The following is a 15766-nucleotide window of genomic DNA, read 5'->3' on the forward strand; positions in this document are numbered from 1 at the left end:
AAAACAGTTAGAGTCCAAGGTGTAACTGTCTGCAGCTGTAAAATTCCTTGGCTGTTTCTGTCTTATTTTGAATACAATAAATGATTACAAGAAGCTTCATCCTGATAAATCAGAACCAGTCTTTTCGAATGCCATCATTTCTGTGTGAATGCATGTTTTTTGGCTGTAGCTTATGTGTTAGAGCATGCGATGTTGCTGTTGAGGGCAAAATGTAATAAAAAAGGAACATGAGAAACATATTTTTAAAAATTGTAGCTCTCAGCTGTGTCATCAGTGTGCCCTAATAAGGAGCGCAGGATCTAAGTAAAGCACAGACATTGCTGAGAAAGACAGAAGGATGTTTGCAAAGTAAACACCTGCCACCGAGCTGACTTCTGCTAAAATACTAAATAAATGGGAAGGAAACCAGCCCGCTGAGATGTCACGTATCATATATCTCTGTGAAGATGTTAGTTTAAGTGTGGAGGTACAGTCGTCCTTCCTAACGCAGGAAAACAGATGGACTATTATTTCAACAAAATTAACATTTACACCATTTACTGAGGAAGAAAAAGCACAGATTCTTTCATAAAAAAACCACCACCCTGTTTTTGAAAAACAGCCAAAAAAAAAACCTTTTTTACTCCAGCCTAAGACCAGGGACTTTTTATATCAGACTGCTTTACTCAGCTTATTCCACTGTTTTATTTAATTCTTACTTAATATTGATTTATTGACTGTCTATTGACATCACACATTTTCTGTGGTTTTTAGTCTTGTAATATTTTACACTTCCATCTTTTACCTTCCGATTGTTAAAATAACTATTTTATTGCTTTGTGGACCTCTTTATGCCTTAATATAGGCCTATTTCTTTTTTCTCTTCCTCCCCCGTGAAGCACTTTGAGCTGTAGATATGTATGAAAGGTGCTGTAAAAATCAAATTTATTATTATTATTATTATTATTACTTTTTATTTATTTATTTATGTATTTATTTATTATCATTTTAGGTGTTAAGTAAGGAAGAATGAAAGCAGCAAAGGGTTGTGCAATACATGATACAAGATGGAGGCAACGAAGTTTCAACCACAAGTTCCCCATTTAGAGATGACTATTCTTTATTTTTGTCCTACTTCTTTTTTTCCCCCCACACACTCACATCCCTGCATTAACAATTTTAGGTTGTGCCAAATATGCATTTTAAAAAAAATCATTACGTATTTTTTTATTTATTCAACATTCTTCATAAATATAACTTTCCAGTGAAATTTAAGATTCATCTCACACTCAGCTGTCCTTATACAGTTACGCAATCACATGATTTCGGGAACTTATTGACCCCTCCCTCTACAAAACTAAGACGATGCAGTGAAAGGGAATCACATCCATGTATGAGATCGAAGTTTGGATATACAAACCCTGTCTGACGGCAGTTTTTGAAGTAGTATTTGATTTATTGATTCGTGTATGTGGACCTGGATTTCCCCTTTTTTCTCGCTCTGTAACCAGTAACTTGCATGCACTAGCTGTTTTTTTTCCTGGCATCCAAGCACATCACTCCTACCATACTTGATTTCTCTTCCCAGAACTGTTGAGCTCCAGATTTTTTTGTTTCCCCTCATCCACCGCCTCCTGATCCATGCTGCCCGCTGCTACGTCTACTTTGGTGATTTCAAATCTAATCCCCAAATCTGATACCAGTAACGACTTTTTGTGTTTTACATTGACGAGAAGATGATCACAGTGCTGGCGCTTCTGATCCTGAAGGCAGGTAAGAAGAGATCTATTTTAATTTTCGTTTCAAGAAAAATTGCAATGCTATATTTCTTGCCCCTCCATAACAACGATACCATTCTACATTATTTGATTATTTTTATTTATCCTGCACTGTTAGGCTAAGTTCAAAGTGCACTGTTACGTTGTTGAATTGGATGTTGTTAGAGGTATACCATGCAGGATTGCCATTAGTGTTTGTTGACAGTGACTAGTTAACAACAAAACCAGCCACAGGTTTACCCTTAATTTACTCACCATTTAATGAAGCCTCACCTCAGTGCTGCACATGCCCAACACAGAAAATAAGAGGAAAATAAGAAAATCCAGGCAGAGGGCAAAGTTTATGCTTCTTCACTTCTAATGAATCATAAGTGATGATTGAGAGGGACTACTTGTTTATCTTTACATTGTTTTTGTGGAAAATCATGCAATATATCTTTTAAACCTACATGCAAAAGTTTGATATCCTCACTATCTCCACTGTTAAAAGACCATAATACAGAAACTCTTGAACTGAAAGAAAAAAAAAACCCAAAACAAAACAAAACAAAAAAACAAAACAAAAAAAAAAAACCAAAAATCAAAAAAACATTGCATACAATTTAAAGCTTTAGGAGCAGCAGAGACTCAGAGACTTAGGGCTTTACCCCTGAGATATGACTTCCAGCCTGCATACTGGCCACTACATGCTGTTGCATGGAACTTGCTGGGGCTATTTAAAAAGAAAAAGAGACAGAAATGTTTTGATCTGTGTTTAATGTTGTTTGCACAGCTTTTTTTCCACTTTCCACAAGGGCTAAAAAGTGTAGTCACTGCATTTATAACAACTGCTGTGCCCGGATCTCTAATTCTCATACATTTTTTTAGTTATTTTTACAGAATTTGAAGTTGCTTTTTATTTTTGAAGAACCCATAATTTCACTGTACCCTCTCCTCACCTGAAAGCAAATTTACAGTCTTCACCTTTCGGCTGAACTCACTTCCTTTAGTTCTTTTAATTATATGGTAGATATATGTATATTGTTGTAGAGCACTATGTTTACATTTGCTCTGATATTTCTTCTTTTAACTCTGCATATACAGTAAAACAATTAAACTAATTAAACCCATTCATTTGTATCTTTATCTCTCTGCAGGAACTGTGAGCGCTATGGGGACAGTGACCTTTGAAAACCCAGATATTTGTGCTTTAAAGGGAACATCGGTGGAGTTCAGGTGCTCGTACAGCTACCCAGATGATGAAACAGTTCAAAAGGCTGCATGGTTCAAAGGGCAATCCCAATATGGCATTTGGAAACGTGTCAAGCTCTCAGAACTTCCTTCATATGAAAATCGGACTGAATATGTTGGGGACAAACAGCACGACTGCAGCCTGGCAATTCATGATCTGCAGGATGGCGACACTGGACATTACTACTTCAGATTTGATACAGAGAATTTTGGATGGCGGAGTAAAACATCAGTACACCTGACTGTCACAGGTTAAATTATTCTACATTGAGTGTTTCTATTCAATTTTAATGTTTTGGGGTTTGCCTAATATCATGCACTGTGTCTCTTTATTGGTGTCCAGAGCCGAATGCCACAGTGTACGCAGACACAGTGAGGGCAAGAGACAAAGTGACTCTTGAATGTAGAACATCCTGCCAACTTTCCAACATAGTTTGGTTTAAAGATGGACGTCCAGTAGCCCAACCAGAGTTTGAGGCTAAAGCAGAGGATTCTGGGAAGTATGTGTGTGCTTTCGAAGGACATGAGTCTGCGCTATCTGACCCCGTGTTTCTGGATGTTCAGTGTAAGTATCTTTTTTATAACGCTGTTGAATGAGAAACTGGTATTTAACTTTGCGATACATGTACTTAAAGGAGTAGTTCAGTATTTTGGTAAAATATCTAATACAGCTCATCAGTGGTGGACTGTCTGAGTGGCAGGGCCAGAAAAATAACATATATAACATATAAGTGCACCATCATGCAGAAAGTTTTCTGGCATGTAGGGCACCCTCTTTATGTGTTAATACTGGAAGCAACGCAAAGTCAATGCAAAAACGTTGGATGCAACATCATGGACGATGGAAGCGCTGTGATAGAGTGAGAATTTCGTGTGAGGCTGTGTTGCGATAGAGATTCTCCTGTTGTTACTGAGATCCAGAAATGAAGGATAAACTATGTTGCTGTCTGTGGAAACACGGAGCTACACTCAGCATCTGCAGGCCACCATATAGAGAGAGCATAAATAAGGACTTGAAGGGCTTAGATCAGCGAGCAAGGCTATAAAGTACATGGTAAGCTTTGAAAATATACACCTTGTCTTGTGTAAGCTATTTTTGTTGAGTTGCTTCTCAGCAAAATGCTCTGAGTAATTTAAGTTGTTTTTTTTATTTTTGAAAGTACACAACGGAGGGTGTGTAATGTGCAAGATGCAAGAGTGTGCATTTTGGTTCAGTCCGCGTCAGCACTTCAATGCAAACCACATTAGGTGTTAGCTGCCTCTCCTTGCGAATTTTCACAAGTTGAAAAATGCTTCAAAAACACTCCAGTAACTGTATACGCGTGAGTAACGCAACACGAAAAGTTTTATCACCTTTGGTGTGAACATGGCATTATAGCACTGTAGTTTCTTTATTTTAAAGACTAACCAAAACTCCACATCTTGATATTTTTACTTATTGTGTCATAAAAATGCACATAGATACTACTTTGGTGACCAACCCTCTCCCCTCAGGCAGCACAAAGGAGTGACTTAGCCCTGCTCATTTTGATACCTGTTTTCAAGTTCTCCATTTGTAATAAGCTACAGAGACCAAAAACAGGCTGTAAACATGTTTATTTCTGCCATAAAGTTGATGATTTTAACAGTCACACATAAGGTCCGGCCCATTGTCATTACAAACTAATGAAATAACACAGCTTTGTCAGTGTGTTTGGCATGCAAAACAAGCAACAGACTGTCATGGGGGAGTCTGGTGCTCCCTATCCAAATATGATTTTTGTTTTCTACACCTTACCTTACACCTAGCCATGTGTGCCGTTTTTGCCTAGTCCTAACCATAGCTGCCAGTATGTGCGTTTGCTGACATTCCCGCGTTGGTTGCCATATTCCCCTGTTGTCTTAAAATCACCAAGTGTGGCGTCATCCCGCCATGTGCACTTGTTGACATCATGGTAAAGGCATCCCAGATCGTGGACAGCAGAACCAGAAAGATACCTAAAACATAATAAATGGATACGGAAGTTCACTTCCAAAGCAGCAAAATGTGACGAGTTGGGATGACAATGAGTTGGAATGACTGTGGGAAATGACTCTGTTTTGGAGCCGGCTTCAAGTTCTATGGACTGCAGTTTTTAGCACTTTTACAGTGGCTTGTATAGTCTGTATAGTCTCTAAAAGAATGTACACAACATCACAGTGGTTGTGTTTTTACTACAGATCCCCCAATGAATGTGTCTGTTGAGGTCACCTATCTTGACGAGCCAACAGTAGGCAGGAGTGTGATTATGACCTGCCAAAACACTGCTAACCCTGCAGCAGACAACTACACCTGGTACAGGGCTTCTGCTTCCAGTCTCAGCTCCATGTCTCAAGTGGACTCAGGACAGATGGTGTTAAATCGCTCTGTGAATGCCGCCGACACTGAACTCTACATCTGCCAGGCCAGGAACAAACTGGGGGAAAGCAACTCGACTGAGGTGCTTCTGATACCACTGTCAGAGGAGGGGACAGTGGACAATACAGACAGAGCGCAGGGAAGTAAGACAAGCAGACAGATCACTGATACACCTACAAACTCTTCAAGGATTGCATTAATATATGATCAATCCCTCATCCAACAAGGAATTATAGTTCTAATGTTGCATACCAGCCTGATACGAAAGATTTTAGGATTTTCTTTTAATTCTTCTTCTTCTTCACTCGAGTGGGATTTAAGCCCCTGAAACGTGAGCAGATTGGTTTGATTTCTTCTAAAAGCATGGGGAGAAGGCAATAAGCAACTTAAAAAGACAAAAAAATGAGTTATGAATTAGTATAAAGGTACATGAAAAATCACCCGAAAATAAGAAAAAAAACACAACAAGAAAATGACTGAAAAAAAGTGCTTACAATAGAAAAAAAGTGTCCCCCCAACACTATTCTATAATAATCCCCTCCTCTTTTCTCAAACTAATTTTCAGGTCATTTTCAGGTTGTTGCCTTTTCCCAGAGAAAAAATCAAACCAATTTGTGCAGCTTTCAAAGGGTTAAATAGCTTCTGAAAATCATCTGAACACTGCACAAAAAAATGATGTTGATAAAGTTTCATAGGGTTAAACAATCTATTTAGAATATATTTGCTGAATGTTTCTAAAAATCTTTGAAAATCTGAGATGCTGTGAGTTTAATTTCTCACATAACTTTTTCTGCCTTTATTAACAGATAAAATCTTCTTCATTGCCATTGGAGTCAAAGTCTTTCTTATTGTGTTTCTTCCAATAGTTGTGATTTTGATATGGTAAGTAAAGGGATACACAACACTCTTGGACTGTGACATTTCATACTGTGACTGAAATGCTGAAGAGTTACATTTCCACACTTTCTTTTTTCATTGTTAAAGGTGGAAGCGATGTAAACGTTCTGCGGATGAAAAGGTAAGTGGGACCAGGTTCTGTTTAATTAATAAATGGGTGACAGTTCAACACAAAATATCTAAATGTTACCCTGTTGTGTTTCAGGAGAACAGCCAAGATTATGAAAATATGAGGTTATGAAGAAGGAAATGTCTATTGATGGCCTCCGCCTGGGCCTGATGACATTATACTCGATACATGACTTGGCAGGTGGTTTTTATGGAGGAGCTGATTGCAGAGAATGAGACCAGCTGTGCCTCATTGCCCACTCAGCAGAGTGTGCCAGCCCACATCATGCCACACACACTGCAGGAAGCGAGACAGAACAGGGAGGGGGAGGGAAAGAGAAAGCAGAGCATTAAGTTTGTAAATGCAACAGTTTAACAGTTTCCAGTTTCTTCTGTCTGAAGGACAAGCAGGTGGACCTGCTGCCATCACAGCAGAAATGGCATCACTTTCCACCACCTACTTGCTTTTGTTCTTGTTTGAATGCTCTGTGCCAATTAAGATAATAATAAGTAATAGTGTGCTGTTTATTATTAGACACTGAGACAATGGATACTCACCTGAAAGAAAGAGTTACATTTTGGCTCTGCCCAAGACACCAAATCACATACCTTACATACATAACACATGATCACTCCGTACATACTGTAAACACTTTATTATTATTATTATTATTATTTTATTTTGTTCTATTCTATTCTATGTCAAGTGCCTTCAAATATATACATATACATACATACATATATATGTGTGTGTGTGTGTGTATATATATATATGTATATATTTGTATCATTTTGGCCTTTTTAATGAATATTTAATTTAGTTGCTGTTCTCTTATTGCTGCTGTAACAAAACTATTCTATTCTATTCTATTCTATTCTAAAATATACACTTTTGCATGCAGTATGCACACTGTAAGACATTAAACTTCTTCACTTTTGAGTTTGACCTACTAATGAAAGATTTGCAGAATTTATTATCTTATTGTTATTATTCATAGCAAAAATGTAGGAATAATTCATTGTCCATTTTTGCATATCTTTATATAATTTATGAGATCTCTCAGTGTCAAAGTAAGATATTGCGATTTGTCATCACAACAACTTTATCTATCCCAGCATACAAAACACATGATCATATTGTTTTTACATGACATAAGAAATATTTGACAAATAACTCATATACAATATTAACTCATAATTGAGCAGATTTCCCTGGCAATGAAAAACAAATATGCAGCATGCCCAGATATAAAACCAACAACAGTCTGAAATGGTAAAGGCCTATGAAAACAGAAGAAAAACAGTTAGAGTCCAAGGTGTAACTGTCTGCAGCTGTAAAATTCCTTGGCTGTTTCTGTCTTATTTTGAATACAATAAATGATTACAAGAAGCTTCATCCTGATAAATCAGAACCAGTCTTTTTGAATGCCATCATTTCTGTGTGAATGCATGTTTTTTGGCTGTAGCTTATGTGTTAGAGCATGCGATGTTGCTGTTGAGGGCAAAATGTAATAAAAAAGGAACATGAGAAACATATTTTTAAAAATTGTAGCTCTCAGCTGTGTCATCAGTGTGCCCTAATAAGGAGCGCAGGATCTAAGTAAAGCACAGACATTGCTGAGAAAGACAGAAGGATGTTTGCAAAGTAAACACCTGCCACCGAGCTGACTTCTGCTAAAATACTAAATAAATGGGAAGGAAACCAGCCCGCTGAGATGTCACGTATCATATATCTCTGTGAAGATGTTAGTTTAAGTGTGGAGGTACAGTCGTCCTTCCTAACGCAGGAAAACAGATGGACTATTATTTCAACAAAATTAACATTTACACCATTTACTGAGGAAGAAAAAGCACAGATTCTTTCATAAAAAAACCACCACCCTGTTTTTGAAAAACAGCCAAAAAAAAACAACAAAACCCTTTTTACTCCAGCCTTAGACCAGGGACTCCTCATATCAGACTGCTTTACTCAGCTTATTCCACTGTTTTATTTAATTCTTACTTAATATTGATTTATTGACTGTCTATTGACATCACACATTTTCTGTGGTTTTTAGTCTTGTAATATTTTACACTTCCATCTTTTACCTTCCGATTGTTAAAAGAACTATTTTATTGCTTTGTGGACCTCTTTACGCCTTAATATAGGCCTATTTCTTTTTTCTCTTCCTCCCCCGTGAAGCACTTCTACTAGATAGAGATCTACTAGATTCTACTAGATATGTATGAAAGGTGCTGTAAAAATCAAATTTATTATTATTATTATTATTATTATTATTATTATTATTATTATTATTATTATTATTATTTATTTATTTATTTATTTATTATTTTAGGTGTTAAGTAAGGAAGACTGAAAGCAACAAAGGGTTGCAATACATGAAAGGATACAAGATAGAGGCAACGAAGTTTCTTTTAATTCTTCTTCTTCTTCACTCGAGTGGGATTTTCACACCCCCACACACACACACACACACTCACATCCCTGCATAAAATATATGCATTTAAAAAAAAATCATTACGTATTTTTTTATTTATTCAATATTCTTCATAAATATAACTTTCCAGTGAAATTTGAGATTTATCTCACACTCAGCTGTCCTTATACAGTTACGCAATCACATGATTTCGGGAACTTATTGACAGCTCCCTCTACAAAACTAAGACGATGCAGTGAAAGGGAATCACATCCATGTATGAGATCGAAGTTTGGATTTACAAACCCTGTCTGACGGCAGTTTTCGAAGTAGTATTTGATTTATTGATTCGTGTATGTGGACCTGGATTTCCCCTTTTTTCTCGCTCTGTAACCAGTAACTTGCATGCTCTAGCTGTTTTTTTTCCTGGCATCCAAGCACATCACTCCTACCATACTTGATTTCTCTTCCCAGAACTGTTGAGCTCCAGATGTTTTTGTTTCCCCTCATCCTCCGCCTCCTGATCCATGCTGCCCGCTGCCACGTCTACTTTGGTGATTTCAAATCTAATCCCCAAATCTGATACCAGTAACGACTTTTTGTGTTTTACATTGACGAGAAGATGATCACAGTGCTGGCGCTTCTGATCCTGAAGGCAGGTAAGAAGAGATCTATTTTAATTTTCGTTTCAAGAAAAATTGCAATGCTATATTTCTTGCCCCTCCATAACAACGATACCATTCTGCATTATTTGATTATTTTTATTTATCCTGCACTGTTAGGCTAAGTTCAAAGTGCACTGTTACGTTGTTGAATTGGATGTTGTTAGAGGTATACCATGCAGGATTGCCATTAGTGTTTGTTGACAGTGACTAGTTAACAACAAAACCAGCCACAGGTTTACCCTTAATTTACTCACCATTTAATGAAGCCTCACCTCAGTGCTGCACATGCCCAACACAGAAAATAAGAGGAAAATAAGAAAATCCAGGCAGAGGGCAAAGTTTATGCTTCTTCACTTCTAATGAATCATAAGTGATGATTGAGAGGGACTACTTGTTTATCTTTACATTGTTTTTGTGGAAAATCATACAGTATATCTTTTAAACCTACAAACCTACATGGGATACTTCTAGCAAGAGCATAATGCTATTTTCACAGGGGAATGGAGCTGATACCTTCTGTATATCCCAACACTATTTATTTATTCAATTTATGTTATTTTTAGTTTTATTTTGCAAAAGTTTGATATCCTCACTATCTCCATTGTTAAAAGACCATAATACAGAAACTCTTGAACTGAAATAAAAAAAAACCCAAAAACAAAACAAAAAAACAAAACAAAACAAAACAAAAAAAAAAAACATTGCATACAATTTAAAGCTTTAGGAGCAGCAGAGACTCAGAGACTTAGGGCTTTACCCCTGAGATATGACTTCCAGCCTGCATACTGGCCACTACATGCTGTTGCATGGAACTTGCTGGGGCTATTTAAAAAGATAAAGAGACAGAAATGTTTTGATCTGTGTTTAATGTTGTTTGCACAGCTTTTTTTTCCACTTTCCACAAGGGCTAAAAAGTGTAGTCACTGCATTTATAACAACTGCTGTGCCCGGATCTCTAATTCTCATACATTTTAAAATTATTTTTACAGAATTTGAAGTTGCTTTTTATTTTTGAAGAACCCATAATTTCACTGTACCCTCTCCTCACCTGAAAGCAAATTTACAGTCTTCACCTTTCGGCTGAACTCACTTCCTTTAGTTCTTTTAATTATATGGTCGATATATGTATATTGTTGTAGAGCACTATGTTTACATTTGCTCTGATATTTCTTCTTTTAACTCTGCATATACAGTAAAACAATTAAACTAATTAAACCCATTCATTTGTATCTTTATCTCTCTGCAGGAACTGTGAGCGCTATGGGGACAGTGACCTTTGAAAACCCAAATATTTGTGCTTTAAAGGGAACATCGGTGGAGTTCAGGTGCTCGTACAGCTACCCAGATGATGAAACAGTTCAAAAGGCTGCATGGTTCAAAGCGCAATCCCAATATGGCATTTGGAAACGTGTCAAGCTCTCAGAACTTCCTTCATATGAAAATCGGACTGAATATGTTGGGGACAAACAGCACGACTGCAGCCTGGCAATTCATGATCTGCAGGATGGCGACACTGGACATTACTACTTCAGATTTGATACAGAGAATTTTGGATGGCGGAGTAAAACATCAGTACACCTGACTGTCACAGGTTAAATTATTCTACATTGAGTGTTTCTATTCAATTTTAATGTTTTGGGGTTTGCCTAATATCATGCACTGTGTCTCTTTATTGGTGTCCAGAGCTGAATGCCACAGTGTACGCAGACACAGTGAGGGCAAGAGACAAAGTGACTCTTGAATGTAGAACATCCTGCCAACTTTCCAACATAGTTTGGTTTAAAGATGGATGTCCAGTAGCCCAACCAGAGTTCGAGGCTAAAGCAGAGGATTCTGGGAAGTATGTGTGTGCTTTCGAAGGACATGAGTCTGTGCTATCTGAACCCGTGTTTCTGGATGTTCAGTGTAAGTATCTTTTTTATAACGCTGTTGAATGAGAAACTGGTATTTAACTTTGCGATACATGTACTTAAAGGAGTAGTTCAGTATTTTGGTAAAATATCTAATACAGCTCATCAGTGGTGGACTGTCTGAGTGGCAGGGCCAGAAAAATAACGTATATAACATATAAAGTGCACCATCATGCAGAAAGTTTCCTAGCATTTAGGGCACCCTCTTTATGTGTTAATAGTGGAAGCAACGCAAAGTCAATGCAAAAACGTTGGATGCAACATCATGGACGATGGAAGCGCTGTGATAGAGTGAGAATTTCGTGTGAGGCTGTGTTGCGATAGAGATTCTCCTGTTGTTACTGAGATCCAGAAATGAAGGATAAACTATGTTGCTGTCTGTGGAAACACGGAGCTACACTCAGCATCTGCAGGCCACCATATAGAGAGAGCATAAATAAGGATTTGAAGGGCTTAGATCAGCGAGCAAGGCTATAAAGTACATGGTAAGCTTTGAAAATATACACCTTTGTCTTGTGTAAGCTATTTTTGTTGAGTTGCTTCTCAGCAAAATGCTCTGAGTAATTTAAGTTGTTTTTTTATTTTGTAAAATAAACAACGGAGGGTGAGTAATGTGCAAGATGCAAGAGTGTGCATTTTGGTTCAGTCCGCGTCAGCACTTCACTGCAAACCACATTAGGTGTTAGCTGCCTCTCCTAGCGAATTTTCGCAAGTTGAAACATGCTTCAAAAACACTCCAGTAACTGCATACGCGTAAGTAACGCAACACGAAAAGTTTTATCACCTTTGGTGTGAACATGGCATTATAGCACTGTAGTTTCTTTATTTTAAAGACTAACCAAAACTCCAAACAACTGATGAATGTAGTTTGTAGTTTTTCTAAGTCAGGTCCACATCTTGATATTTTTACTTATTGTGTCATAAAAATGCACATAGAGACTACTCTCTACTGGTTGAAACCCGAGCACTAAAACTGAATTTTGCTGGCTGATTTGGTGGCTGGTGACATAGATTATGTGGTGGCAGCTTTGGTGACCAACCCTCTCCCCTCAGGCAGCACAAAGGAGTGACTTAGCCCTGCTCATTTTGATACCTGTTTTCAAGTTCTCCATTTGTAATAAGCTACAGAGACCAAAAACAGGCTGTAAACATGTTTATTTCTGCCATAAAGTTGATGATTTTAACAGTCACACATAAGGTCCGGCCCATTGTCATTACAAACTAATGAAATAACACAGCTTTGTCAGTGTGTTTGGCATAAATGCAAAACAAGCAACAGACTGTCATGGGGGAGTCTGGTGCTCCCTATCCAAATATGATTTTTGTTTTCTACACCTTACCTTACACCTAGCCATGCGTGCCGTTTTTGCCTAGTCCTAACCATAGCTGCCAGTATGTGCGTTTGCTGACATTCCCGCGTTGGTTGCCATATTCCCCTGTTGTCTTAAAATCACCAAGTGTGGCGTCATCCCGCCATGTGCACTTGTTGACATCATGGTAAAGGCATCCCAGATCGTGGACAGCAGGACCAGAAGGATACCTAAAACATAATAAATAGATACGGAAGTTCACTTCCAAAGCAGCAAAATGTGACGAGTTGGGATGACAATGAGTTGGAATGACTGTGGGAAATGACTCTGTTTTGGAGCCGGCTTCAAGTTCTATGGACTGCAGTTTTTAGCACTTTTACAGTGGCTTCATTTTTCAGCCTCAGAGGTTGCCGCTTGGTTGTACCACAATGATATGATGCAATATGACACTGTGATTTCTTTTTTTAACATCCTCTGGTAGTTACGTTGTATTTAATTAAACATGAGGGACGCAGGCCTGTCAGATTTACCAGATCGCTTTCACTAAGAAAGCTCAAAAGCATATTTCCCCAAATATCTTTGCATTTTTTAATGAAATGTGCTTTGATGATTTATTTGTTGGTTATAAATAGTCAGAATCTTACATGAATATTTTTGTAAAAAATGTATAGTCTCTAAAAGAATGTATACAACATCACAGTGGTTGTGTTTTTACTACAGATCCCCCAATGAATGTGTCTATTGAGGTCACCTATCTTGACGAGCCAACAGTAGGCAGGAGTGTGATTATGACCTGCCAAAACACTGCTAACCCTGCAGCAGACAACTACACCTGGTATAGGGCTTCTGCTTCCAGTCTCAGCTCCATGTCTCAAGTGGACTCAGGACAGATGGTGTTAAATCGCTCTGTGAATGCCGCCGACACTGAACTCTACATCTGCCAGGCCAGGAACAAACTGGGGGAAAGCAACTCGACTGAGGTGCTTCTGATACCACTGTCAGAGGAGGGGACAGTGGACAATACAGACAGAGCGCAGGGAAGTAAGACAAGCAGACAGATCACTGATACACCTACAAACTCTTCAAGGATTGCATTAATATATGATCAATCCCTCATCCAACAAGGAATTATAGTTCTAATGTTGCATACCAGCCTGATACGAAAGATTTTAGGATTTTCTTTTAATTCTTCATTCGAGTGGGATTTAAGCCCCTGAAACGTGAGCAGATTGGTTTGATTTCTTCTAAAAGCATGGGGAGAAGGCAATAAGCAACTTAAAAAGACAAAAAAAATGAGTTATGAATTAGTATAAAGGTACATGAAAAATCACCCGAAAATAAGAAAAAAAACACCAAGAAAATGACTGAAAAAAAAGTGCTTATAATAGAAAAAAAAGTGTCCCCCCAACACTATTCTATAATAATCCCCTCCTCTTTTCTCAAACTAATTTTCAGGTCATTGCCTTTTCCCAGAGAAAGCTTTCAGAGGGTTAAATAGCTTCTGAAAATCATCTGAACACTGCACAAAAAATGATGTTGATAAAGTTTCATAGGGTTAAACAATCTGTTTAGAATATATTTGCTGAACGTTTCTAAAAATCTTTGAAAATCTGAGATGCTGTGAGTTTAATTTCTCACATAATTTTTTCTGCCTTTATTAACAGATACAATCTTCTTCATTGCCATTGGAGTCAAAGTCTTATTGTGTTTCTTCCAATAGTTGTGATTTTGATATGGTAAGTAAAGAGATACACAACACTCTTGGACTGTGACATTTCATACTGTGACTGAAATGCTGAAGAGTTACATTTCCACACTTTCTTTTTTCATTGTTAAAGGTGGAAGCGATGTAAACTTTCTGCGGATGAAAAGGTAAGTGTTCTGTTTAATTAATAAATGGGTGACAGTTCAACACAAAATATCTAAATGTTACCCTGTTGTGTTTCAGGAGAACAGCCATGATTATGAAAATATTGTCCCTGCATAAATGGGTCAAAAATGAGGTTATGAAGAAGGAAATGTCTATTGATGGCCTCCGCCTGGGCCTGATGACATTGTACTCGATACATGACTTGGCAGGTGAATGTCTGTGGTTTGTATGCTGCCTGGAGCTCAACCAAAAAACAGTTGGGCAGCAAGTTTGTCGGCATGAAAAAAATGCTGCAACACCTCTCTTTCATTCACGATTCCTGTGTAAACGCTCAGTCCCTCTCATGAAACTGGGGACAGAAGATTTGTAACATTTTCAAGAAACATTACTGTACATGTTTATTTCATCTATGATATATCCGCAGCTTTTCAAATATTACTATATTAAGCCATTTTTCATAGAAGTTCTGTTGCTGAACAAATTTCAGTGGAGTTCACTTCTGGTATGACACACTGGATTCAAAATCATTGTTGTCAAACCAAGATTTGCTGCCACCCTGTGTTTAAAATACTCATGTGCATTATGTTCTGGTAAACTTGCAGATGTTTTTGAAAATGTTATTATTATAATAACATTGAGGTTAGGTTTCAGGTTTAATCTTAAGATTTTATTATATTGTTTTTTTTTTTCACAGAAATATGCAACAGCATAGCGTTTTTAGGGTCAATACATTTTGAGGCTTGTGTCACACTTGACCAACATGTAGGTAAGTAAAGCATTATTTATCCAGCACTTTTTAAAACATGCAGATACAAAGCACTTCACAAACACAAGGGGGTGATAAATGTAACTGGGGGTGAGGTCATGCAGTGCCTTGTATGTTATCAGTGGGATCTTGTAGTTTAGTCTTAATTTGTGCATCACACAGATGACAGCCTTTTGGTCAATGTGGTCGTAATCAGTCATAGCTTCAGCAATCATATTTTTTGCCTCTAGTGGTGAAAACTACTCACACCTGTCAACACATTTTACTATATTTACCTACATGCATAAGAAGCATTTTGAATTTTCTATTGTTATAACTGTATAGTTTATGTTTTTTTGTAAGGTACATTGTCATGCCCTGTTGACAACATCCTTAAATTGTTTTCATTCTGTCGTTTTTAAAGAATGTGTTATTAAAATGTTTTAGTATACAGTGAACTGTCTTGCTTTAAAGGGAGTT

The 15766-nt window shown here is 37.5% G+C and overlaps 2 protein-coding genes across 4 annotated transcripts; both read left to right on the forward strand.

Annotated features, from left to right (window-relative positions):
- The first annotated feature begins 1321 nt into the window (after positions 1-1321).
- On the forward strand, positions 1322-7781 carry LOC121945825 (B-cell receptor CD22-like). Of its 2 annotated transcripts, XM_088084008.1 has the most exons (7): positions 1323-1752; positions 2894-3238; positions 3331-3552; positions 5187-5507; positions 6171-6246; positions 6349-6382; positions 6467-7781. In XM_088084008.1, exons 1-7 carry the CDS (start codon positions 1716-1718, stop codon positions 6500-6502), a joined length of 1071 nt encoding a protein of 356 aa, XP_087940134.1. In that variant the 5' UTR covers positions 1323-1715; the 3' UTR covers positions 6503-7781. The 2 variants fall into 2 exon arrangements, with proteins under 2 accessions (XP_087940133.1, XP_087940134.1); XM_088084007.1 differs by lacking the exons at positions 6349-6382; positions 6467-7781 and having other exon boundaries at positions 1322-1752; positions 5187-6196.
- A 1123-nt stretch (positions 7782-8904) lies between these two features.
- LOC121945826 (B-cell receptor CD22-like) lies at positions 8905-15744 on the forward strand. 2 transcript variants are annotated; one of them, XM_088084010.1, is made up of 7 exons: positions 8911-9445; positions 10698-11042; positions 11135-11356; positions 13392-13712; positions 14336-14407; positions 14510-14543; positions 14620-15744. In XM_088084010.1, the coding sequence occupies exons 1-5, from the start codon at positions 9409-9411 to the stop codon at positions 14389-14391; spliced, it is 981 nt and encodes a 326-aa protein (XP_087940136.1). In that variant the 5' UTR covers positions 8911-9408; the 3' UTR covers positions 14392-14407; positions 14510-14543; positions 14620-15744. The 2 variants fall into 2 exon arrangements, with proteins under 2 accessions (XP_087940135.1, XP_087940136.1); XM_088084009.1 differs by having other exon boundaries at positions 8905-9445; positions 13392-14407.
- Positions 15745-15766: the final 22 nt, after the last annotated feature.

This window comes from Plectropomus leopardus, chromosome 11 (assembly GCF_026936395.1).
Source record: "Plectropomus leopardus strain MGB_pleo_1.0 chromosome 11, ASM2693639v1, whole genome shotgun sequence".
Taxonomy (NCBI): Eukaryota; Metazoa; Chordata; class Actinopteri; order Perciformes; family Serranidae; genus Plectropomus; species Plectropomus leopardus.